The sequence below is a fragment of the Kwoniella dendrophila genome, chromosome 1 (assembly GCF_036810415.1).
Source record: "Kwoniella dendrophila CBS 6074 chromosome 1, complete sequence".
Lineage (NCBI taxonomy): Eukaryota > Fungi > Basidiomycota > Tremellomycetes > Tremellales > Cryptococcaceae > Kwoniella > Kwoniella dendrophila.
Genome location: NC_089476.1, coordinates 2,481,097 through 2,505,114, shown reverse-complemented (window position 1 = coordinate 2,505,114; position 24,018 = coordinate 2,481,097). Strand labels below are relative to the sequence as shown.

At 38.0% G+C, this 24,018-nt stretch overlaps 9 protein-coding genes across 9 annotated transcripts; 5 read left to right on the top strand and 4 right to left on the bottom strand.

The window, feature by feature from the left end:
• Nucleotides 1–101: 101 nt before the first annotated feature.
• On the top strand, nt 102–2,589 carry L201_000896 (uncharacterized protein; the record flags this gene model as incomplete). Its single annotated transcript, XM_066216691.1, has 14 exons — nt 102–296; nt 356–607; nt 687–817; nt 871–899; nt 953–1,043; nt 1,120–1,245; nt 1,300–1,357; nt 1,418–1,588; nt 1,648–1,672; nt 1,732–1,840; nt 1,909–1,962; nt 2,027–2,258; nt 2,341–2,449; nt 2,513–2,589. The coding sequence occupies 14 exons, from the start codon at nt 102–104 to the stop codon at nt 2,587–2,589; spliced, it is 1,659 nt and encodes a 552-aa protein (XP_066072788.1).
• A 288-nt stretch (nt 2,590–2,877) lies between these two features.
• Nucleotides 2,878–4,324, bottom strand: L201_000895 (uncharacterized protein; the record flags this gene model as incomplete). The annotated part of the gene is made up of 7 exons (XM_066216690.1): nt 2,878–2,939; nt 3,025–3,088; nt 3,163–3,231; nt 3,391–3,585; nt 3,736–3,998; nt 4,112–4,158; nt 4,281–4,324. The coding sequence occupies 7 exons, from the start codon at nt 4,322–4,324 to the stop codon at nt 2,878–2,880; spliced, it is 744 nt and encodes a 247-aa protein (XP_066072787.1).
• A 2,547-nt stretch (nt 4,325–6,871) lies between these two features.
• On the top strand, nt 6,872–9,240 carry L201_000894 (uncharacterized protein; the record flags this gene model as incomplete). The annotated part of the gene is made up of 10 exons (XM_066216689.1): nt 6,872–6,998; nt 7,075–7,151; nt 7,300–7,369; nt 7,451–7,570; nt 7,628–7,795; nt 7,851–7,985; nt 8,052–8,449; nt 8,521–8,719; nt 8,803–8,861; nt 8,947–9,240. 10 exons carry the CDS (start codon nt 6,872–6,874, stop codon nt 9,238–9,240), a joined length of 1,647 nt encoding a protein of 548 aa, XP_066072786.1.
• A 682-nt stretch (nt 9,241–9,922) lies between these two features.
• Nucleotides 9,923–10,760, top strand: L201_000893 (uncharacterized protein; the record flags this gene model as incomplete). The annotated part of the gene is made up of 6 exons (XM_066216688.1): nt 9,923–9,929; nt 10,052–10,097; nt 10,272–10,322; nt 10,439–10,462; nt 10,546–10,552; nt 10,659–10,760. The coding sequence occupies 6 exons, from the start codon at nt 9,923–9,925 to the stop codon at nt 10,758–10,760; spliced, it is 237 nt and encodes a 78-aa protein (XP_066072785.1).
• Nucleotides 10,761–11,328: 568 nt separating this feature from the next.
• On the bottom strand, nt 11,329–13,900 carry L201_000892 (uncharacterized protein; the record flags this gene model as incomplete). The annotated part of the gene is made up of 9 exons (XM_066216687.1): nt 11,329–11,457; nt 11,562–11,935; nt 12,004–12,278; nt 12,358–12,544; nt 12,625–13,223; nt 13,299–13,520; nt 13,600–13,671; nt 13,749–13,815; nt 13,879–13,900. 9 exons carry the CDS (start codon nt 13,898–13,900, stop codon nt 11,329–11,331), a joined length of 1,947 nt encoding a protein of 648 aa, XP_066072784.1.
• A 731-nt stretch (nt 13,901–14,631) lies between these two features.
• On the top strand, nt 14,632–16,429 carry L201_000891 (uncharacterized protein; the record flags this gene model as incomplete). The annotated part of the gene is made up of 9 exons (XM_066216686.1): nt 14,632–14,668; nt 14,738–14,777; nt 14,996–15,159; nt 15,250–15,352; nt 15,456–15,656; nt 15,727–15,782; nt 15,888–16,055; nt 16,131–16,299; nt 16,384–16,429. 9 exons carry the CDS (start codon nt 14,632–14,634, stop codon nt 16,427–16,429), a joined length of 984 nt encoding a protein of 327 aa, XP_066072783.1.
• Nucleotides 16,430–16,782: 353 nt separating this feature from the next.
• Nucleotides 16,783–18,162, bottom strand: L201_000890 (uncharacterized protein; the record flags this gene model as incomplete). Its single annotated transcript, XM_066216685.1, has 10 exons — nt 16,783–16,811; nt 16,882–16,959; nt 17,031–17,190; nt 17,255–17,362; nt 17,430–17,464; nt 17,526–17,539; nt 17,618–17,684; nt 17,889–17,931; nt 17,983–18,005; nt 18,120–18,162. The coding sequence occupies 10 exons, from the start codon at nt 18,160–18,162 to the stop codon at nt 16,783–16,785; spliced, it is 600 nt and encodes a 199-aa protein (XP_066072782.1).
• Nucleotides 18,163–18,713: 551 nt separating this feature from the next.
• Nucleotides 18,714–21,595, bottom strand: L201_000889 (uncharacterized protein; the record flags this gene model as incomplete). Its single annotated transcript, XM_066216684.1, has 2 exons — nt 18,714–21,382; nt 21,460–21,595. 2 exons carry the CDS (start codon nt 21,593–21,595, stop codon nt 18,714–18,716), a joined length of 2,805 nt encoding a protein of 934 aa, XP_066072781.1.
• Nucleotides 21,596–22,045: 450 nt separating this feature from the next.
• Nucleotides 22,046–23,749, top strand: L201_000888 (uncharacterized protein; the record flags this gene model as incomplete). Its single annotated transcript, XM_066216683.1, has 8 exons — nt 22,046–22,175; nt 22,261–22,412; nt 22,518–22,595; nt 22,682–22,833; nt 22,915–23,029; nt 23,096–23,120; nt 23,220–23,542; nt 23,633–23,749. 8 exons carry the CDS (start codon nt 22,046–22,048, stop codon nt 23,747–23,749), a joined length of 1,092 nt encoding a protein of 363 aa, XP_066072780.1.
• Between the last annotated feature and the right edge of the window lie 269 nt (nt 23,750–24,018).

Genomic DNA, 24,018 nt, shown 5'->3' with positions numbered 1-24,018 from the left:
TGACGACGTTGAACTTCTTCTGCTGAAAATATAATTGTATATTTTGTTTCTACATCATATCAATCTCTAGGTGGCGAATACATCGAAAACCATTGCTCGAGATGTCCTCATCATTGCCTTTAACGGTAGCAAAGCTTCGAGTGAAGAAAGAACAATATGTGCGAAGATTCGATAATTTTGCTAGGTTCGCTGTGATATATTGGTTACTGAAATATGTTATTTTAGATGGATACAGACATGTTAAAGCGAGAGGCGTTTTAGGTAGTGCCAAAGAGATTAAAAATGCTATCCAAGGTGTAAGTCAAAATCTAAATATTTGTAACTATCACAATACTAAAATTAAATTCTTATGCAGGTTATCGTTAGAATCATGTTATCACTTCCATCATCTAAAGCTCAATTACAATTAGAATTAAGTAAAACTCAAACTGAAATCAGAGAAAAATTAGCTCCCACAAAATATCCAGATGGTGTCACTTTGACTACAGTTAGAAAATTACCTGAACAAGGAAGAAGCAAAGATTGGCTAGAAAGTGAATGGACAAACCTAAAAAAATTGGAAAGAGGTGATGTAGAAAACGGAAGAGTCTCAGGAGCTGTTTATCATGTACGTTATGAAACTACAAATCGCTTTCGCCTCAATTATTTGACAGAGGTATACTGATGCTATTTTTGTAAAATAACAGGGCGGTGATGAATTGAATCAAGTGATCAATGAAGCTATGGCCAAATTTGTTGTGTCGAATCCATTACATCCAGATGTGTTCCCCGGAGTCAGAAAAATGGAGAGTGAGGTGGTCAGCATAGTCTTGAATCTGTAAGCTCATCAAAGCTACTTGCTTTCTACTCAGCTAATATATATTGTCTTAGATTCAACGGATCAAATGGAGCAGGAACAAGTTAGTCGTCTTTACCGATAATGTCAGTATGAGATGGACTAACAGTTATATAGCTACTTCCGGAGGAACGGAATCTATCATTATGGCAGTTAAGACGTATAGAGATTGGGCTAAAGCCACCAAGGGTATCACTAGACCTGAGATGTGGGTGTCAGATGGATCTGGCGGTCCAATGAGACTGTAATGCCTAGGTCTGACTTTGTATTCGTCCATAATCTAGGATTATCCCATCTACCGCTCATGCAGCTTTCTGGAAGGCCTCGCAATATTTCAAGATTAAACTTCACATCATGCCTGTAGATGAAACAACTAGAAAAGCTGATGTAAAAGCCATGAAACGTGCCATGTAAGCTAATCAGAGATTTTGTAAATGGGAGGTTAATAGCTGATGATTTACCAGAAATCCAAATACTATCATGCTTGTCGGATCTGCACCAAATTATCCTGATGGAATGATCGTACGTGTCTGATCACCATGATAACTACCAATCGAGATCTCACACTGATATGCCTCATAGGACCCTATACCAGCATTAGCTGCTATAGCGAGGAAACACAATATAGGCTTACACGTAGATTGCTGCTTAGGATCGTTTATCCTACCATTCATGGAAAAAGCTGGTTTTGGAGGTGATATAGAACCGTTCGATTTCAGAGTGAAAGGCGTTACAAGTATAAGTTGTGATACAGTAAGTGAATAAATCCTCCAGGATTTGACCGGACACACTAATAGCGATTCCTCTTATAGCACAAATACGCTTTCTGTCCTAAAGGTGAGTTACACTTGTGTAGCGCACGACAAAGACTTGCTGAACATGTATGTTGTGTTCAGGCTCTTCTGTCATTATGTATCATTCATCTGAACTTAGGAAATACCAATACTACGTTATGACCGACTGGGAGGGTGGGGTGTATGCTAGTCCGTCGATGGCAGGATCAAGGTAAGGAGTCTGTCATCGTTTTGTCTTCCCATAGGACTCTATGCTGATTGTTGTGACCGCATCGATAGACCTGGGTCGATCCTCGCTGGTGCATGGGCCGTGTTGAACTACATCGGAGAAGAGTAAGTCATAATATCTATTCTATCTCCTTGGAATCCCAGACTAATCGATATCATCATCCAATAGCGGCTATACCCAATCGTGTCGAGAAATAGTCATAGCTTCAAGAACCTTCATACACGGACTGAAAACCCGTTTCCAGGATGATTTGTATGTCATCGGAGATCCTCAAGCTTGCGTAGTTGCGTTTGGAAGTAAGACTATAAATATATATGCTGTTGGAGATGCGATGTCCAAACGAGGTTGGCATTTAAGTGCTTTGGGTGGTCAAGTGGGTGGTTTACATATGGCTTTTACTGTAAGTTATCACATGGTCCTTAGCTTCAAGGTTGGGCAAATTGATAATCCGGCTGACTATTATTTTGTGAATGGTATTGCAGAGATTAAGTGCACAGAAAGTTGATAAATTATTAGATGATTTGTCTGAAGTGATCACAGAAATCAAAGCTTCTCCGAATGACCAAAAGGGCGATCTTGTTGCATTATATGGTTAGTTAGCTTGCACAGAACACCGGTGTCTATAGTCTTAGCTGACCCTTTCTTGGATGATAGGTCTTGGTCAAACAAGTGTAGGACCTCATGTTATTGGTAAAGTAGCAGAAACCTTCTTGGACACGTTATATGAATAAATGGAAAAGGCCAGAAGATAAGGATATTTGTTTAGTCAATTTGAAACGTAAATTGGTGAGGTCGAATGCTTGTATAGTCACAACCGTACCATTATAAGGGACATTATATGCGAATAAATCACAGCTTCGTAAATATATCATATTATATAGGAGACACATGTATATATTCACCATTCTTCGATTGTCAACTGTCTCAGCTGTATCCACTGCTATATCATTGTATCTGTCATGCTAATAGTGTGTCCCAATTGCTCGAGTTTGGGAACTTCGATCGATCCGGTCCTCAAGCTATTGCGATTTTTTCATCTCTGTAGATAAAGCATGAATCAATTTGACTCTTTCTTGTATGACTATCAAGGAGACAGTCGAGAGTGACAACTTAGTCAGCTGAAGATAGCTAAGGATACACGAATAGTAAAGAATTGGTTAACACACCTGCTCTATTCAAAGCATCAATTCCGCCATAACCAATACAGAACACTGTGAATAAGTAGAGGAACTATTCAAAGTGGATTATTAGTATTAAAAGCCGTTTGAAAATAATTGTTCCATCCAATTACTCGTAACACTTACACTTTGTAAAGGTGGAACTTGATGTTGTTTCAATTTAGGTAATATCAATAGTGGTTCCACGACCAAGTGCTAAATTATTGGTAACAAAGAATACAGTTTATCAATATCGCTCCCATGTTATTGCACTGTAATTCAATAGACTGTCTTCCTGTCTACTCGCGTAATTCTTCTATTGTCGTTTCCGTCACGATGAATGGAGGACTTTGGAAAGGAAAAATGACAACTCACAGAAATAGCAGCGAACCAAGCTGCAGAAGGAATAGCCCATGTACTTAGGAATCTATTGATTAAACTTCTAAACATATTTGCTACACCATGATCTTTAGGGGCAAGTACCAAAAAGATTAAAAATAGTAGTGGATATATAGGTAATACTGAAACTGATGTAGGTGGTTCGAAATACTCAATCTTGGGATGTTTAGGCTACAAATAATTACTTGCAGAATTAGCTATAAACCTTTCCGGAAGAGATCTGTTTGATGGAAGAGATCACACTGATGTAACCCAAACAAGATGTTTCATTCTGAAATTTAAGGATTAAACTCAATCAAAGAATTAGAGTATAATACTTACTATATTCAAATGAGTTAAAGCTTCTTCACCAATCTCCTCAATCTTCTTACCAAATCCACCTTTACCTAAACCATTATCCAATGTTGTAGTAGGTAATGGTATATCAACTTCAACATTTCTAGCTTTTGTTGATACTTTTATACGTAATTTATCTGACTTTAATCCATCTATCGGTACGATCAAATTCAGTGTCGGTGGAAGTGAGTTTGAAGTGGAAGGTAGTGGCGTAAGTAAAGGATTCGTGGTATGTCTTTTCGCGATTGCTATTTAGTTCATACAGACATATTGTCAGATCAAATGTTCAATTGATAAATACTGGTCACACCACGTCTCACGACTTATAGATGCCTCATTGAGATAAGCTGGTTGAACTTACCTAATAGTAAATCAGGTCGAGCATTTAACCATCTTCTCACTGTTTCTCTGGATATCGAGTTTCACTATCAGCAATTTGCATTTTAAGATGATTGTTATTCACACCGGATTGATCGCATAGCTGTGTCTTACCTACAAGATGATCATGGGTATGCGGCTAATTCACTTACATTTCAGCTTCTTTCACTATTGATGCAGGTTTATCTTGTGGCATGATTTTTTTAGTTAGCTCTGTTAGATGTTTGGCACAGCGATGAGGTAATTGACGAGTTGCGTATTTGGTCTTCTAGCCTTTAGTCAGTTACCGGTAGACTCAGAGTTCTTCGAACGGCTTGAAATAACTTGGCAGCATAGATCCAACGACTTCAAATACCATATATTCATCCTGAGATGCTTTGTTGCTTTCCTTCCTAACGAGAACGAACATTTCTCGGTTAATGTCATCATCGTCATTACTTCCCACTTTATCAAGTTATTATCATGTTATTACTCTCCCACGGTGAATCCGTCTTCCATTTCTGAAATATAACTTTTCCACAGGGTGATAACAAAAACCCGATCGAAATTTTCTGTAAATTGTTTTCCTTTACCGTAAAGACAGCGTAATGTTAAAAAAGCAAAAAAGCTTGTTATCGCTTAGCATTTACCGCCGGCGCCATATATTACCGCATTTTACCTTAGCCTATTGAATTATGTTGAACTCTCTTCCTTTAACCCGTTGACTTTCTTTACAGAAGCGCATTAATTGTTGGTGCCGTTCTCTTCGTCATTTGTCAAGCTGAGTCTCAAGTTCCTTGTGAAGATGTTATTCGGACTTGGCAGGTCAGATTTTCGATTATTAGGTGTATTGCTTCCATCGCTTGGCAAGTAGAGATCTCTTTTAGTGTGTCATCTAGTACTGTAGCGAGAAGAAGTTGAGATGAAGGAACCAAACAACGTGATAGAGATTAAACTAATGACAAATTGCTGTTGCCGCTTCGGATAATGCAGGTAGATATGCCGTTCAGGAAGGACCCTAAAATACGAAAGCAATAGAGCGAAAAAGTTTTCCTAACTTCGGTAGGTACAGAATTTAATCCTACCCACATGTAGGTACTGCAAAGTACCTGTAACAGGAGGAAGGTCATTCAAATTGTTCTCGTGACTAGTAATTACAACCCAACACCCAATCATACTCGCTGCGTGTATTTTTCGCCTTATAGAATTCAAGTCGCCAGATATCCAGATTTACGAGTAAGATGCATATTGCGCCGCCGCCTTCTTGTAAGGTATGGCGCAATCAAAATCGGTATATTTTCACTGCTGATCAAGCGGTTGAAAGGAAGTATGTACCGAACTCCCCGTCGGAAACAGTTTTTGTATTTCTTTGACCTAACTTATAAAGCGTAAGAACCGAATTCTCCCACCATAATGAAGGTCAAGACTAATTAGGAACCACCAAAAAGCCATTTCTTTCCACGAGACTGTCCGATCTAGGAACACTTGTAACCTGACATGTAATAGCTTACACGTAAAAAATCCAGGAATTTCATAATAGACAAAAGCGGCTATGGATGGATTTTTTACGAAAAGGAGAAAAGAGGCGCTGCATCTACGTCATCGGCTGACAAAAGAATTTTAACGCTACGGTGAGAACGAATCCCGCAAAAGGGAGTATAACCAGGATGAGGTATGCTCTCAAACTTGTGGTTTTTGTCTTTGTCTTCTACAAAACTTTACACGACTAAAATATGGGACCATATGGTTGCCTTTTACGGAGAACCACTAGTTCAAAGGGGTTTCCAAGACACTTCTTTACTGCGATTTGGGAAACCATATGTTAGTTAGTTCGGTTAGTATGAGTGATTATAGGGATCAAACGGGGCGGCAGTGGATTAAATGGATATTCTTTAAGGGGCAAAAGGGGCACAGAGCACAGACTCATCTATATTTCCTTGTTTATTTTTATCCCAAAAGGGGGGTTCAACCATGTATTACCCGGCTAAGCCGGAAGCAGTTATAATCCTTTTTTTCGAAAAGCATATGTAAAATGTAAAAACAAACGAGTTGAACAGACATATATATACTAGAGAGCTGGAGATGAAAAACTGCATAACATCTTCCCCACGTAATTAATAACGACAGCTTTTAATACCTCAGAAGCTGAAAGTCAATCTGAATCGTATGTAAACTTTTTCACTTCGACATTATCTTCCTTCCCCTCATTCAGAGAACCCGAAATGTAGTCGCACCACCGGATATTTCGGAGATGTCCTATATTCCTATTGCTGTTTAACCTCCCATTACAATTTTATAGTTTAACATGATCATTTGATCAAAAGTCACGCGCTCGTCTTCAAAAGCTGACATCATAAAATTTCTTTCTTTTACATCATGCAGACTTTATACCTACAGAAAGTAGTGATTATTTGATTTCGTCTCTGCCTAGAACTTGTCGTCGTACTTGGTTAACAAGAAATTCCGCCAACGACTAAATATACATATATCAGCAACAATACAAGCCACAAAGAAATTCAGATTCTGGTCAGAAACGTCTACGTCACTTCTTCATACTTCCCCAATAACCAACCATTTCGAACCCAATCACAAATACTTGATTCTTCTCTCACTCATATACAGTTGAAAGTGAAGATATCCCATCACTCCAACATAAACAAAATCATTCTTTACGAGCTTCAATAGATAGCATAACTCGTATCGATCTCGGTACAATACTCTACATATTCACAACAATCAAGCTACCCAGGAACAACATATAATCATGGGTGGTGGTGCAGCAGCTGGGGGTGACTTTGACGCACTCCTCACTCAAACTCAAAATGCAGGATGGAGAGGTCTTTTCAAAAATGGTAGAGCTTTGGGTTTAGCTCTTTTCGCTTCCTTAGGAGGTAAGTCATTCTTTCTCGTTAGAGCCTGTTATTTCGTTAACTCACGGTGTCAACTATTTGTTCCTCTATGTAATAGGTGTATTATACGGTTACAACCAAGGTGTTTTTGGTCAAGTACAAGTCATGTACAACTTTAAAGCTCGATACCTCCAAGTAGGTACTCTTCACTGAGCCACTTACTGTCATCACATTACATTTCATCCGTTTGGCGGAATGTGCCGATCGATCCTCATTTCACCTTATCGTTACTTTATCAATCCGTCCAAATCGTTTGTATGCTGATCGTATGTGTCTTACCTAGTCAGGTAATCCAGATATCAGAGCGCTTTTGACTTCGATTTTGGAACTTGGTGCAATGTTCGGTTCTTTGGGTGCGTTCCCTAAACCATCCTCCGAAATGAAATATGCCAATCAGTTCAGAAGGCTAACAATTCTGCTTCATACTAACGTAGTTGCTGGTCCACTTGCTGATAAATATTCGCGAAAATTCTCCATTGCTGGATGGTGTCTCGTGTTCATGCTCGGCACTGCTGTACAATGTGGTGCCAACAGTAGTGTTGCCTGTATCTATGGTAAGCCATCATTCCTTGCTTTTCGTAGATAGTAGAAACTGATTATCTTTTTTCTAGTCGGTCGATTCATCGGTGGTCTTGGTGTTGGAGCTTTATCTATGCTTGTCCCAATGTTCAACGCAGAACTTGCACCACCTGGTATTAGAGGTTCTTTGGTCGCTCTTCAACAATTGGCTATCACTTTTGGTATTCTGGTTTCTTACTGGATCGGTTACGGTACTAACTGTAAGTCAGGAAATTTGTACCATAGGTTTGGGTTCCGCTAATCGAACTACAATAGATATTGGTGGTACCGAGTCAGGTCAAAAAGAAGCCGCTTGGAGAGTACCCCTTGGTTTACAACTTGTTCCTGCTGCAGTCCTTTTTGTTGGAGCTATTTTCATGCCATTCTCCCCTAGGTGGCTTATGCTTAGAGGTGAGTGAAGTCACTGAATAGTTTTTACGTATACTCAAAAGCTAAGCCTTACTTTTCGGATTTTAGGACGAGAGGAAGAATGTCTCAATAACCTTGCCATGCTTAGACATGCTCCAGCTGAATCACCCGAAGTTCAGTACGAGTTCAGAGCTCTTCAAGCTGAAAGATTGGTTGAACAAGAAGCCGCTAAAGAAAGATACGGTGCCAATGATGTTAACTTGAGAGTTACACTTGCCGAATACAAAAGATTACTCACCACTCGACCTTTACTTCACCGATTAATGCTTGGTGCCGGTGCTCAAGCTCTTCAACAATGGACTGGTATCAATGCCATCATCTACTACGCTCCAACTATTTTTGAATCTATCGGTTTAACTGGTAATACAATTGGTTTACTCGCTACTGGTGTGGTCGGTATTGTCAACTTCCTCTTCACCATTCCCGCTGTATTATTCGTCGACAACGTAAGTTCAAATTCTTCCATTCAAACCAGTTAGATCAATCTATGCTAAACAGACGGTTATTGTGTACGTAGTTCGGTCGAAAACCTATTCTCGCTTGGGGTTCAGCCAACATGGCCATCTCGCATGCCACCGTAGCCGGTATCTTCGCTACCTACGGTCCTGACTACACCAACAAAGCTGCTGGTAATGCTGCCGTCTTCATGATCTACTGGTATATTGCGAATTTCGCTGTAACATGGGGTCCGTTAGCATGGGTTGTATCTGCCGAGGGTAAGTCACTCTAAAAACTATGCAACTAAACCAGTCAAATTAGGATATGGAATTATCATTAAGCTAATATTCGGTTTTTGCAGTTTTCCCATTAGACATGAGAGCAAAAGGAATGAGTATCTCATCTGCTACCAACTGGATTGTGAGTTGTTTGCCGCGAATCCATCCAGGTGGACAGTACGAATCGATTGGCGGTGTATGCTAATCTCTTATGAACTCATTCATAGATGAATTTCACCGTCGCTATGGTCACTCCACACATGTTAGATTCAATCACTTACAAGACATACATTGTTTTCATGGTCTTCTGTATCATTGGATTCCTTTATGCCGTCTTTGTTTTACCTGAACTTAAAGGTCTTTCACTTGAAGAAGTCGACAACATCTTCCATGATGCTACAGGTGCAGAGGACAGAGCTAGAAGAGAAAGAGTTGCCAAACAAATTGGTCTTGATAAAGTTGCTCAAGATGTTCAACATAAAGAAAAAGTTACAGGTGAAACCCCTGCTAACATTGTTTAAGTTAAGACCTATTCTGATGATGATTCAGTCAAAAAAGGGAGGCTTATTTGACAGTTTAACGAGCAGTATTGAGGAGGGTTGAGGAAGACAAGCATCATAATGAAGAGGGTTTCGGTCCGTTTTGACTTATAATATATACTTATTTCTCATACATAAAATTCTGCCTCCTTTTATATATTTCGTTTCCACTTGATTTTCCGTCAATATTCGAGAAAAAAAGAATCCTTTGCATTTTCTAATATAGTTCTGAATTTTTTTCCCAAATAAGTGATATGCCAGAAGAATAATGTATAATATACTAAGATGATCTGCCCATTATGCATCAACAGCATGCATTCCCAATACATAACCTCTGATATGATGTTTTGTACAACAAGTACGGTTTATAACGACTGGTAATATTTTGTGTTTTTGTGCATTGCGCCACATGGTTTTTCGAAGATTTCACTAGGCTGTATATATGTAGATCTACGATAACCCGAGTTTCTGGAAATCTGGAACCCAACAAACCATCTACAAAATATCGCTCACTTTGGAAGATTTGTTGACTCTTTGATTACTCGTACAAATCACTTTGTTAAAAATCAAGACCGGTTGCTTGTGAGTAGATCTATTTTTTTTTAAATTGGCTACATACTAAGTTCATTACATTTTCCCATAATTTGTCAATAGATAATTCAAGATGACCCGTACGTTTGTCGTTGCGATTTGACGAAATCATTGCAGTGTTCCATATCGATAAACCTTAAATAGATATACTAGATTATAAGAGATAATATAGAACTGACTTAAAGCGTTGCTGATTTGATAGGTGGTGATCAAAGAGAAAGAGATAGAGCAAAGAAGTTGAAAGAAGAGTAAGTGGTGATTTGGACTTGGATTCATCGCATCATCAGATGTCTTCCTTGTAATTTCGATTTCTCTTGAAATAGGTGTGAATTGCGAACCTACAATGGCAATGTCAATTTTGATCTGGAAAATTAGATTAATTGGCTGATTTCTTGCCCTTTTCTATACAATCTTATAAATAGGGCTTCAAAAGGAAAAAAGTTGACTGGTAGTCCACAGCAAAGGAGAGAAGCGTGAGTTGTTTATTGGTGATTCACATCAGCCTCCGCTGTTCTTTCACTCCTAAGCGACTTTTCAATCTATATTCATTATTATGCTAATCTATATCTCGTGTTCCACCCGTTGGTAGAGATGCTAAAGCAGTAGCTGAAAAGTGAGTTATCCTGAGTAAATAAAATTCGAAATAACAGGTGTCAATCGTTTTAACTGATTACAATATCAATAATCATTATCTAGACAAGCCGTACGTTTACGTTCTACTCTTCGTACTATATACTCCTCTTAATGAACTTTGATCATTGATGGTCTTCAGCTAATATTGTTATATAATCTTGATGTACACAAATTAGGCAAAAGCTCAAGCCCGTGCTGAAGCTGAAGCTAAAGGTGAAGTAGCATCATTTGATAAGAAGATACAACAAAGACAAGCAAATGCCCAGCAGAAGAAATAGCTCCTCTCATTCGATTTATGTAGGCGTCATCGTCATCGAGACTCAGTACAAGATGGTTTTTTAAAGCACAATAAATGGAAGAACAGAAAGAAGGTTAATTAGCATTTTAAAATTCAGAAGATGCAACATCACCATAGTGTTAAAACATGGAAAACTTCACTCGTATATACATCCAATATTGCATGTATTGCATGATAATGCACAGAACTTATTCTTACTTATCAAGTTCAAAGACCAGATCGCAATATGATTTCATACTTAACTGCTCCAAGCTTGGAGACAGAACTCGTTCAGGTAACTTAGTTGAATGGATGAAACAGATGTCGCTCGAAGCAGCAAAATGCAATACATCGCTTTTTATTTTTATTGACTCGTAGGGGAAGACAATACAAATTGTTATGGCAAAATGCATATTGATTGAAGTATGGTGTAAAGATGGAAATGGTGCTTTGAGGGGATGATACCCTTTTTTGACATGTATATGTATGTATACTTATGACGGTACTCATCTACCTGTACTCAGAATTCCTGATTCTATTCCTTTCTATTATCGAGTCTATTTGCCATATTAGGCACTCCCACCCAAAGATGCAATTTCATCTCTAACTTGACTTTCAGATTCGATTTTCTTGACTTGAGTTCTTTCTAATACTTCGCCACCTGCTAATCTAGCTTTAAGATCTTCAATAGCTTTAAGCTACGAGGTAGAAAATGATCATAAGTATTAGCTTTCAAGCAGAATCAAAGCATAATGGTTTACTCGTAGTATCAAATGAGGCGAGTTTAGCAAAAATAACTCACTTTCTTAGTCAAATTTCTAATTTTCTTCGTATTAGCGTCATCCCCAGTAGCCTCATCTTCCTTAATTTCCACTTTGGATACTTCTTCTACAACTTGTTCGACTTTAGTTGCAGCTGCTTCATCATTATCGCCTTTTCCTCTCTTTCTGGTTCTTTTCTTCTTTTCATCATTAGTATTAGGTGAATCTTTAGGTACTGAACCAGGTATAGCAGCGCCAGGTATATATCTACCAGGTGGTTTACCACCTCTAAACATGGGAGTAGGTGTTGAACTTCCTGAAGATGGTTTATCATCATCTCTTCTTGAATATACATCTGAAGCTACTGTTCCTCTAGCTCCAGGTGGTCTGTATGCTCCAGCAGGTTTGGATTCAGCTGGGATAACGGAGAGGTAGTAAATGATATTAGCTATGTAAAACTTTGGCAGAGGTTAGCTAACTTACATCCGTTAACTGTGTCCCCTTTTTTGCCATACTTAGCTACACTTGCATTCGGCTCAGGTGCTTTAGGTACTACGGCAGGGAAAGGTTGAATATCCTTGACCAGACGGGGAGCGAAAGAAGCTTGATATAGGTCATCAATGGGCTGAATATGCAATAGCTGACCTCCACACCACCATATTCTGACACCATTATCTACTCTCAGACGTGGTGAGAGAGTGGCTGTTAGGATATATTGACCACAAGGGGAAAATTCACAATGGGATGAATTGGAAGCTCTTTGTGATGGCAAATTTGAAATTTAGCGGAAGTACAACAACCTATGATTGAGATGTTTTGAGAAACTTTGTGACTCACTTGAACTCAGCGACCTTGTTTCTGGTGCTGACATCCCAAATATCTACACCACCAGCTAAATTACCGAAACCGGCTGACAACAGTAATCTACCTTGAGGCTGGTACATGACGAAATTTCGATGTTGAGAACCGAAGGAATAGACTGGTTTAGCTTTCATGTCGAACAGTTGAGTCCTTGCGGGCATGTCTGTCAAGTGAGATCGGCAGATTAGTTATTGACCTTTTTATAAATTAGGTAAATGTTGAGATATACCAGCAAAAACTTACATCCGTAACACACAACGAATTCTCTGGAGTTAGGGGACCAAGTGAAATCGTAAATGGGTCCTTCTTTGTCTAAATCTACTAAACCATCAAATGATCCATCTAAACTGACTAAATATAAGTTGGTTTCTCCATAATATGATTTACCAGTAGCATCGACATCTGATTGAGCTAAAAAGAGGGCTTGAGTACCAGCGTTGTTCCATTTGACATTCAACTTATCAGCTTTATAAAAAGCTTTTCTTGCATTTGTATTTGGTAAATCTTTGGTTTCAGTCTTGATTTCTCCGTCTGAATTACCATTTTGTTGAGATGTAGAGGTTTTTGGTAATAAACTCGATAAAGGATATAAAGATACTGAAGCTGGTGCACCTTTCTTTTCACCAATCCAGATTGCTACAGCAGGTTCCTGATATGGATGAATTGGTTTTGATGATGTAACACCTTGTGATAATGTTGTAGGTGAAGACAAAAATATACCTCTAACTCCTTCTACACGTACTCTAGATATAGGTTTAACAGATAATGGAGGTGAAAAGACCGCTATATCACTACCTCCAGGTCGGATCAAATGTGATTCATCGGATGTAATTATTGGTTCCCTGACAATACATAAGATGGCCATCAGCTATGTCGACCTTTAGTGATAACTGAAAGTGGTATTATATCAAGCTCACCATCCGTCCATACTTTTGGAGTACCAACCTCCCACTTCTTCACCAGTCTTAACATTCCATGCTTTTACGTTCTTGTGCATCTCCCCATTATCTTGTTTCACTGGTCTTTCGAAGGTGAATAAGTTTGTCGATAAAGGTGAAAAGTGGAGAGCTATGACATTAGGCTGCGAGATGATTACTGGCGCCGAAGAAGATGAAGAAGATGAAGCGAGGACGTTCACACTGGTTGAGAGGTACAGTTCGATATCAGCTGTGTGTCATTGTTCTTCGTAGGAGTAAATTATTGGGATCAATGACCTACCTTGATCCTTCAGCAAAAGCGAACCATTGTCCGTCAAGAGAATGGGTATAACACCTAGTAGCTGACGTATCGCTGGAGAACGGTAATAAGAATATCAGCTGACGTATCGCAAGAATAGCAAACGTTCCACAGCTAAACGGTTCACTCACGCAGGTATCCTACTTGAAACTTCCCAAGAAGGACCATCTGCTATACCGGCGGTTTTTTGCGCTCGAACTATTGATTAAAGAGTAACAGTTAGCTGTCTTTGCGATGAATGATGTGCGGAAGCAAACTTACAAGCATATTGAGTAGAAGCCATTTTTGGGTATCTCTTTCTCTTTTTTCTCCTTCCGTAGAGCTAAATTCAACACTATACGTTCAGCTCAAACCTGTACGCAAGAAGATAGGTTTCACAGTCTATAGAACGCGAAGAAACGAAAAGATCAGAAAGTGTAATGCTCGAAAAGTATGGAGGAGTGATCATAGTAGGTGACATACAAAAGTCGCTCTTCACCGCCGACCATCGATGTATGGTAGTATGATGTGGAATTGTTTATTTCAACATTTTATGACCACCATAATCTAATCAGCTAAAAAAGTGATAAGGATTAGACAACAATGATGATTCAAATAATGGTAATCATCGGCGTCCCCCGCCGGATGAACCGAGTTCGGATTTAGATAATTTTGAGGAGATTTTGATGGAGATTTTGAGGTTTTTCAGAATTCAAGGTTCTTAGCGCCAGAACTGTATGTATGATGATATGTAGTAAAACCTCATTTATGATTTGATACGTATACATCTTTGTACATTTTGTATGATATCTATATATCCAATGGTATTTATATAGCCAAATCCCCGCTTATACAATCTCTCAACAAGCCTTAGAGCTTACTGCATCAGTATCAATCATATCATCAAGAGAATACTCTTTAATTAGAGGAAATACTCAAAAAAAGCTTACGCCAAAGCAAGCCCCATTACTCGCAACCAATTTCAATCGACCCTCCTTCCATCAAAACCTTGACCACCAGATATAAATAGCCAAAATGCACCAAACTGGAAACTCTATCAAACTCTTGACGGGTATGTATACCTAGTCATAAACTGGGAGCTATGTGTAGCAAACAGCTAATACCCTATATGTTGGTACAGGTAACTCTCACCCAAAACTCGCTGAAGCAGTTGCAGCTCGGTAAGTTATTCAACTTTCTTGGCAAAACCCAAACACTGTCATCTCATACCAACAAAATCCAAATTTAATGGAATGCTAATCATGATTAATTTGATATTTCTTCTTGCTTATTCAATTCCATCTCAAACATCACGTTCTTTCTGCTCACACGACACCCAATCTTTCTTTTACGTTATTTCAACCTCTTAACAACTTGAATATACCTACGGAAAATATAGTCTTGGTATTCCATTAACACCATGTCATGTATCAAAATTCTTATCATTAGAAACATCAGTTCAAATTCATTCTTCAGTCAGAGATGAAGATGTTTTCATTTTACAATCACCTTCACCACCTGACATAAACGATCATTTAATGGAATTGTTAATCATGATTTCTGGTAAGTTTGAGATAATCCCTCTTGATTGCCCTATCTATACGGATTCAAGAAAAGGAACATTCATACTGATATGTTATTTATTTTATGTAGCTTGCAAAACAGCTTCATCAAAAAGAATTACAGCTGTTATTCCTTGTTACCCATATGCGAGACAAGACAAAAAAGATAAATCCAGAGCACCCATCACAGCCAAGTAAGTTGAACTCATTAGATCCGTACATCCAACATACATTATCTCTCTTCATGACTTGTAGTATGCGCATTGCGTTGAACTCATACATCCATTTGTTTTTTAGACTTGTAGCCAACTTACTCGCTGTAGCAGGTTGTGATCATGTTATAACGATGGATTTACATGCATCACAAATTCAAGGTTTCTTTGATATTCCAGTAGATAATTTATTTTCTGAACCAAGTATGGTACAATATATAAAACAAGAAGTTGATGGTTGGAGAAATGCTATTATTGTTAGTCCTGATGCAGGTGGTGCTAAAAGGTGAGTTCAATATAGAAGTAAGAAAGTAAGATTTCTTTTTAGCTGATAATCATTCTAATATTTTAAATAGAGCTACAGCATTAGCAGATAATTTGAATTTAGATTTCGCATTAATTAATCGTAAACGTAAAAGAGATTTAACTGCATCAATGACTTTACCTACTGTACCACCTACACCAACAGGATCAGATTCTGGATCAACAACATCACATGAAGGTGATTATGATGAAGATGATAATTCATATTATATTGAAAAAATGGAATTATTAGTTGGTGACGTTAAAGGAAAAGTTGCAATTTTAATTGATGATATGATTGATACTGGACATACAGTTAGATTAGCTGCTGATGTTTTAAGAGAAAATGGTGCAAAAGAAGTTTATGCTTTAATTTCACACGGTAAATTTGACTTTTTTTTTCTTTCCCTTCAATCTTTGCACTGAATCATAACTAATCTAATCTATTCTTTTTTAGGTTTATTATCAGATACAACAATGGAAAATTTACGTGATTTACCAGTCAAGAAATTGATTGTAACAAATTCAATTGATCAAACCGCTAGAATAAATGCTACAAATAATAAAATTGATATTATTGATATCGCTCCTGTTATAGCTGAAAGTATAAGAAGAACTCATAATGGGTAAGTCCTGACCTGTCATATAGCATATGACTACTACAATAATAGTATTATTGCTAATAATTTTGATCGTTTGTGCTTTCATAGTGAATCGATTTCAGCCTTGTTTAGACCTAATGACTTATTCCTTTAGCTTGTTTGGTTGAACAGATGGAATGTAGATAGATCGACATGTACGATATAGACTAAAACGAAGCTCCAAAATCACAAAAATCCATATTGTTGAGACGCTTTCATTCTGTTATCACGATCATTTGGGATGTTATAACGTGCTTTGACCTAACACACACTCTCGGTCACGATTGGCAACACTATATGAGAATTTTCACGCATGAACATACATCCTGGATATCCTAGATTACACATGATCATCGAAAGTTTGATATAACATGGAAAGCTACAGATGTATGTAACAGAACTTTTTGATATATGTACGGTTCAGATCCTTGAAGTTACAACTGTAGTTCCGATTGTAGCGCGACTCGATCAGGTTTGAATATCTTCCCATTCGTCACCTATTCACATAAACAGATAGTGTCAGTTGTTTTCGTCAAGCGCGCAAGAAAGGCGACAAAGGTAACTGACTAATACCCAATTGAGCTTTGATGGGTTCCATATCTGTACCCATATTACTGATATATCCAAGTAAAATAACAGTGTTGTCTGAAAAATCCGTTTTCAAAGAGATCAGCTAAAAACCGAATGATGTGATGCGAATCGTCAGCTGAACATACCAGTCCACTGTACAGCAGCATTTTTGCAGATTTTTATAGCTTGAGATTTCTTTTCGTATTTAATTGGATCAGCCGCTCCGAAAGCTGCTAATTCATTCTTGAGTGAGGAGGAATTCTCATTCAATACTGCAAGTTCTGAAATTAGTTGACGTCTTTCAGCCTAAATTGTTATAGTAAAAATCAGCTACTTTGGGAGTAATTGAGACGAGTAGCTGTGAACTTACAGTATCTTCTCTACTTTTTTCAGCTTCTTCTATACTTTCTTGCATTTCTGCGATTTTCGCATTGATAGCTTCAAGCTCCTTGTTATTTTTACTGAGAAGAGCTTGTTTCTAAACGTTGGTGTATGGTAAGCTATTTTGAAGCACCAATTTTGGAGCGTCGTAGCAAGCAGCTTACAGTGGCACCAGCTGCACTAGGAAGCGACCAAAAATCTGCGATCTCGAAAAGTCAGCTAAGTGGTTTTGGACCCTAATCATTGAGCTGATGACTGACAATTTCCAGTACCACTTGTAAAAATGAAAATTAAATTTGTTAGGATACAATTGAGATGTCAAATAACAAGTATACAGGTAACCTAAACATACATTTTATCCATTTGAACAAAGCCATCACTAACGATATCGTCGAGAACTTCTTTGACACTTTGGACAACTAAGTTATGCATCACATTTAGCAGTTTTATTCATTTGCTCAGTTTCTGAAACCAGAGAAGAAGAGGAAACTCACCAATACCTTTCGTTTCTATGAAGATGTAGGATGTTCGGTAATATTAGTGAGAAGTGTTAAAAATGCGGATAGCAGCCTTCCTCCCTGATCTCAAGAAGTGAAGCCATATTAAAAGAGGGAAATACTCACTTGGAGCTATCTTTTCAAGTTCCTTTAGGGAGTAGAATTCCGCCTATATGATCAGGTAAGCTACGGGAATGCTTTGCCCAAACCGATAACTTACCGTTTCATGGAAAATCTCTAGCACTGATCAGCCGCAAATTGCTCATATCAGTAAAATGTATATCCATATAGATAATTAAATGAATATGCAGGATTACCAAGAAGAATAAGGGAAAGGCTGAACTCGAACAAACCTACTCTTCGTCTTCTTCTCTTCCATAGATAAACCTCTTTTAGACATCTTGAATTTATGAAAGGTAATTAAATTATGCTACGAGTAAGTCAGTAGCAGAGTATTTCTCGATTATTGGTGATTTATTGTTCTTCAGAAAGATAAAGTCAAAGTAATGAAGAGAAAGAAGATGAGAAAGATGATTGAAGAACATATGATAGTCTGATTTGATAAGGAACGGAAAGGCTCATATTCAGTTGACTGTATCAGGACGGATCATCATAGGGGTCTGTGCGTTAGTCAAAGGACCTTCCTTCATCTGATTAATCAATCAAGTACAGTCAGCTTTTCATTATGAATATTTCGGGACGCGTAATATGGGAAAGATACGAGTAATCACTTGAATGGAATGAGTTAAATCGATGAAATGAAGAAATGGTTGCAGTATATACAGTATACATTACCGACCTTACAATATTTTTATCTATTTGTGTCAAGAATTCAAATTAAAGAGTGAGGAAATTGATAAAAAGACAAACAGAAAGAAAAGAAAAGCAAAGAAAAGAAAAGAAATCTTGGTGAACTTTGTTCGGAACAGAAGAGTGATGTATTCGTATTGATTATTCGACTTCTTCACCACCTTTTCTTCTTTTTGATTTTTTAGCTTCTCTAAATCTTTTCTTCCAAGCTTGTGTTAAGTCTAATTTTTCATTTTCCCATTTAGTTTTCATTTGTTCATCAGTTTCACCATTTTCTTTATTGAACCCAGGTAAAGCTGTGGTTTTGACCTCTTCTTCCTCTTCATCTCCTCCTTGTTCTGCTTCACCTTGATATTGCTGATTTTGATAATAACCATTTTGTCCATATTGATTTTGTTGACCATATTGACCATGTTGTTGTCGTTGTTGACCATAATTACCATCATCATCATAGCTCGTAGTAGAGGGAATAATTGGTACACCGGTATATAATTCATTATACAGATTTCTTGATTCACCTTTCCTGGTCGCTGAAGTAGATTGATCTTGGGTTGTAGGTAAAGTGAAAAATAAAGGTAATTCAGAAGAATTTGAATCAAATTTAACTTTACCTCTTGAAGAAGATGAAGTTAATAATTGTAATGGTTGTAATCCTTCTTCATTTTCTTGACGATCTTTTGATGATGATAATTCAGTTTCAGATGGTGGTAAAGGTATATCCATATCTTCATCTATCTCAATCTCATCACCGAAATTAGCCATCAAAGAAAATCCTCCTCCAGATGTTACATTCGATGTAGAACCGAAATTTAATGATGAACTTCCATTTATGACCGCTGCTGAAGGCGCGAACATTTCTTTCAATCCCGATGTTTTTGTCGGTATTTCATCTGTGGTTTTTTTGACCTCTTCTTCTTCATCGGAATCTTCACTATCACTATCACTCTCAGAACCGGTTGAATCTGATTCAGACGAGCTATCATCATCATCGCCATCATCATCATCCCCACTTCCGCTACTACTACCACTACTACTAGAACCAGATCCACTGCCTGATGTAGAACTTTCTTCATTTTCACCATTACCAGCTGGTTTGTCTACATCCATCTTGTCGTCATTATCCGATGATCCGCTAGAACTACTTGAACTGCTCGATCCTGAATCGGAACTGGATGAAGAAGATGAAGCTGAAGAAGCGTCGACGGGTTCTTGGTTGATCGGTATATTCAAGTCAGGTTCCTGTATATTCACTGATTCTTCCTTTTTGGCTTTCTTGGTAATAATTGGCGTTTCTAAAGCATTTGATTTACTTCTACCTCTTCCATACTCGATATCGTCATCGTCAGATTCAGGGTAGACTTCCCATACAATCTTTTCTTTCTTGGTAGAAGGTGAAGATTCGCCGATGAATGAACTGAGTAAACCAAGGGCCGAGGACTTTTCTGCTCGAGCAGAAGCGAGAACTTGTTCTGGTAGATTGATTTTGGGTTTCATGGGTAATTTCTTAGCAGGTGGCGGAGTAGGTAAACGAATAGGTGAGGGTGATTTAGCATTTCGTATAGGGAATAGAGGAGAAAATTGTTTCTGTACATTTTCTCCCTCTGCGTCCGACGGTGTGCCTTTCTTTGGACTGTGTGCTTTGCGAGCAGGGAACAATGGCGAGGAAGGTTGTTCTGCGGCGTTTGTGATATCCGGTTTTACACTCCTACTCGGGAAACGAGGTGAAGAAGGTGGAGGAACATCCTCGTTGTTTCTGATAGGAAAAAGGGGTGAAGCGGATCTTTCTCTTTCTTCTGCGATAGCTTTTCTAGTTGGGAACAGTGGTGATGAAGCTGATTCATGCTCGGCTTCGGATGAAGTTGAAGAAGTATCTTCATTGGCGATTTGTCTGGAAGGGAACAAAGGTGAACTTGAACCTTCTCTTGAATTGCCTTCTTCTTCTCCTTGAGGCAACTCTCTATGACCAAATAATGGTGAACTATCATCTTGATTTGCTCTATGGGTATGGGTTTTCAGGTTTATATTATCGAAATCGAATTCTCCATAATTATATTCATCTTCGTTCTGAATTTGTAATTTTCGTTTTTTATTACCTTTAACTAGATTTTCTTCTATAATATCACCATTTTTATCTATCTTTTTCCAGATTCCTATTATTGATTCTGGATTTTCATCTTGTTCTTCTTCATCATTATCTGAAAATTCTTCGAATTCCCAATCGCCTGCTACTTTTTCTTTCTCATCATCATCATTACCATATATCTTGTTCAGTTGATCACCTGTAACATAGATTGATCCCCATGAAATTGGATTTATGACTTTTCTTCTTAACCTTGCTGGTGGACCTTTCAACGTTCTTTTTTTCGTTTTCATTGTATCTTTCTTTTGTAGTTTTTGTTGAATGAGACTTTGATTTTGGTTGTCAATTAGTGGTTTTCCAATTGGATGACTTGGTCTGATAGTTATAGGTCTAATAATTCTACTTGAACAATCTTCACCGTCTTTGTGTTGTGTTATCCAAAATTTCTTCTTTTCAGCTATTTTCGGAGTAACTAATCTAATATCTTGTGCTAATTTACCTACATCTTCACCTCTAGAAGACTCAACTCTTTTTCTTTTCTTTTCTAATAACTTCCGTTTTTCTTCTTGACTTGATTCAGGTTCTTTATATTTCTCCGTGAAATTTGGTTTGGCTTCTGATAATCTCAATTGTGTGCCTCTCCAGAATGATCCACTTAATATATTTAAACATTTCTTTAATTGGACTGGCGTTGATTGTAAAGTCAGGAATGTGAATGGACGCGGTTGACCTATAATGTCAACATATTTGAGCCTGTAAGCACTTGTGTCTCCTTCATTTCCTCACATAGCAGTGAAGTTTACTCACCCAGTGCATCCGGTCCTAGTTCTTCAACATCACTGACCGTTCCAAAACTTGAAAATCTTTCTTTGATATGAGCAGTGGTAATTGCGGGTGTCAGACCACCGACATGCAGTCTTTTGGTGACTACAGCGTCTACCATCTTATTTCCAGTATGGCTGTATGCAGCTTCTGAGTGAATGTTGGATTGTTGTCTTATAGATGGCTACTATATTATATTCGATTATTTGCAGCTTTGTGCTTATCTCAGTTCTGCAGTATAGACGTTCTTCTCTGCAGAAATCTTTGCTGAGCCAGGCACGGGTCCAAGATATGCTGATCACGTGATATTCGAGATCATTATATTATATTATGATCATGATCTAGCTGAAGTACGCGTACGTAACGTAACGCGTAAAAGCCAAAATAAAGATTACAGGTTGACATCAACTATTTTGCATCCTCCTAATTTCAAAACTATATATCAGCTTCATTTGTATGCATCAACTACTCTGCTTTTTACCATATTCATCTAGACAGTCATACAACTTCATCTCCACAACGACAGTATCTCGATAAGAGACAAATGCTCGCACGCAACTGAACGGACAGAATGAGTCAGGCTAGACATGTACCTTCATCAAACCTACATCGAATATTCATACAATCGATGCTATCAAGAAGGGCTATGAAGGAAGATGTGGCTCTGGAAATGTACAAAAGAGCTGTAGGAGCTTGTCAGGGTATGTTGTCCAACACGAAGATATAACTATAACCTGTTTAAGCCCAGTTCCAGAATCTAATTTTGATTTCGACTTTGTCAAATAGCGAATGATGATACCTTTCGACCGACACATGATGTTTCATTAAGAGGTTTCCGGACTTTCCTCACAGATGTTTCGGATATACTGCATGATCTGGGCATGGAAGTAATAACGGGTCAGGAACAGATAGGGAAAGGGAAGTCATGGGTAGTACTGGTAAGATCCCAGTCATTACACCTTTTACTACATGCTCACAATCGAACACGAAAATTTACATGAGTAGCCAGAGCTGATTTGTGGGGAGGCTTGTGGTACGAACAGAGGAATACGGATCCTACAGAAGTAGCATTACAAGCCACTGATTATACACCACTAGAAATTGATTATTATCGAAGAGTAGTAAGTGATCTCGTCATCTACTGATTCCCATTTTTCGTTCAATACCAATGGAATTCCAAGCTGATTTACAAACGCTTCTTCCCTAGGTGAAAGAAATAATAGAATCATATCCTGCTAATTCAATATCGCATGGTCAAGCTTTATCGATCGTAGGAGAATTAGAAAGTCAAATGGCAAGGCATGTAGCTGAAACTTTACTCAATTCGTTATGTTCGAGAGGATGGTTGTATAAATCCAAGTAAGTTGTTTTGGATGTTGTATTTTTGGGATATCCTGACAGCTGACCTTTATTTCTGACTATTTTTCCTTGTCATGGTAGACGAGGAAGATATACAATAGGCGTAAGAGCTGCATTAGAACTAGAACCTTACCTAAAGCAGCAGTTTGAGGATTATATGCAGAACTGTAAACAATGTAAACGTCTTATGCTAGATGTAAGCTCTATTTATCTCATGTAATTAATAGATAAAATAACCAAGCTGACAATCATTGTTTTCTAGGGTGTTTGTTGTTCAACCAGAGATTGTTAGTTGAGGATACATCCTTATCACATTCCTTCCGCATCGAGTTAGACAAATCTCAACGAACTATTAAAGCTGATGTTCTCTTATTTGCTGCTGTTAGGTGAAGCTCATTTCCACGAATACTGTTTTGCGGCAATATCAAAATTACCTAGACCAACTTGTCCTGATTGTAAAACTAGATTTTCAGAAAATGAACCAACACCAATAGGTGAAAAGTCAGTTTCTAAAGCAGAAGATGAATTTAGATCATTGGGAAACAGAAAACATAAAAGGGCGAGTAACGTTAATGGCAAAAAGAGAAGTAACAACGAAGAAGAGGAGACTGACGAAGATGATGAGGATGACTTGGATTTGGAGGAAGAAGAAAATCCAAGTTCTACGCAAAATGGAAATAGAAGTGTATTTATTGAAAGAGCTGGTCCAGTGAGTTTGGAATCCTTTGCCTGAATCCGACTCTTATAACTCAGATTTTTGATATAGAATACGAGCTAATCACTTCCATATACTATATAGTCTGGTTGGAGAGTTGATTCGTCATCGACCAGAAGAGATGTCGTACCAGAAACTCAATATGATGATGAAGAAAGCGAGGAGCCCTCTTCGAATAGACCGAGAAGCGGTAGGCGTTAAAGGAAGAGACACGGTGCAACAATCAAGAAACCAAGTACTGAGTCCTAGCTTTTGCAATGTACGGATGTTGATCGTGTACTTGTAAGAAACGCGTAGATGGTCTACGATGAGGTCTGAAGTTGCTTATATATACATACATAAATGAGTTGTAATGATAATGGTTTTTACATATGAATTATTTAAGCATGATAATTCTATCTTTTAAAAATGACATAATGCGTTGAATGAACATTTCAGTTTCGTTATTTGGGTGCTCTATATGACTGCGG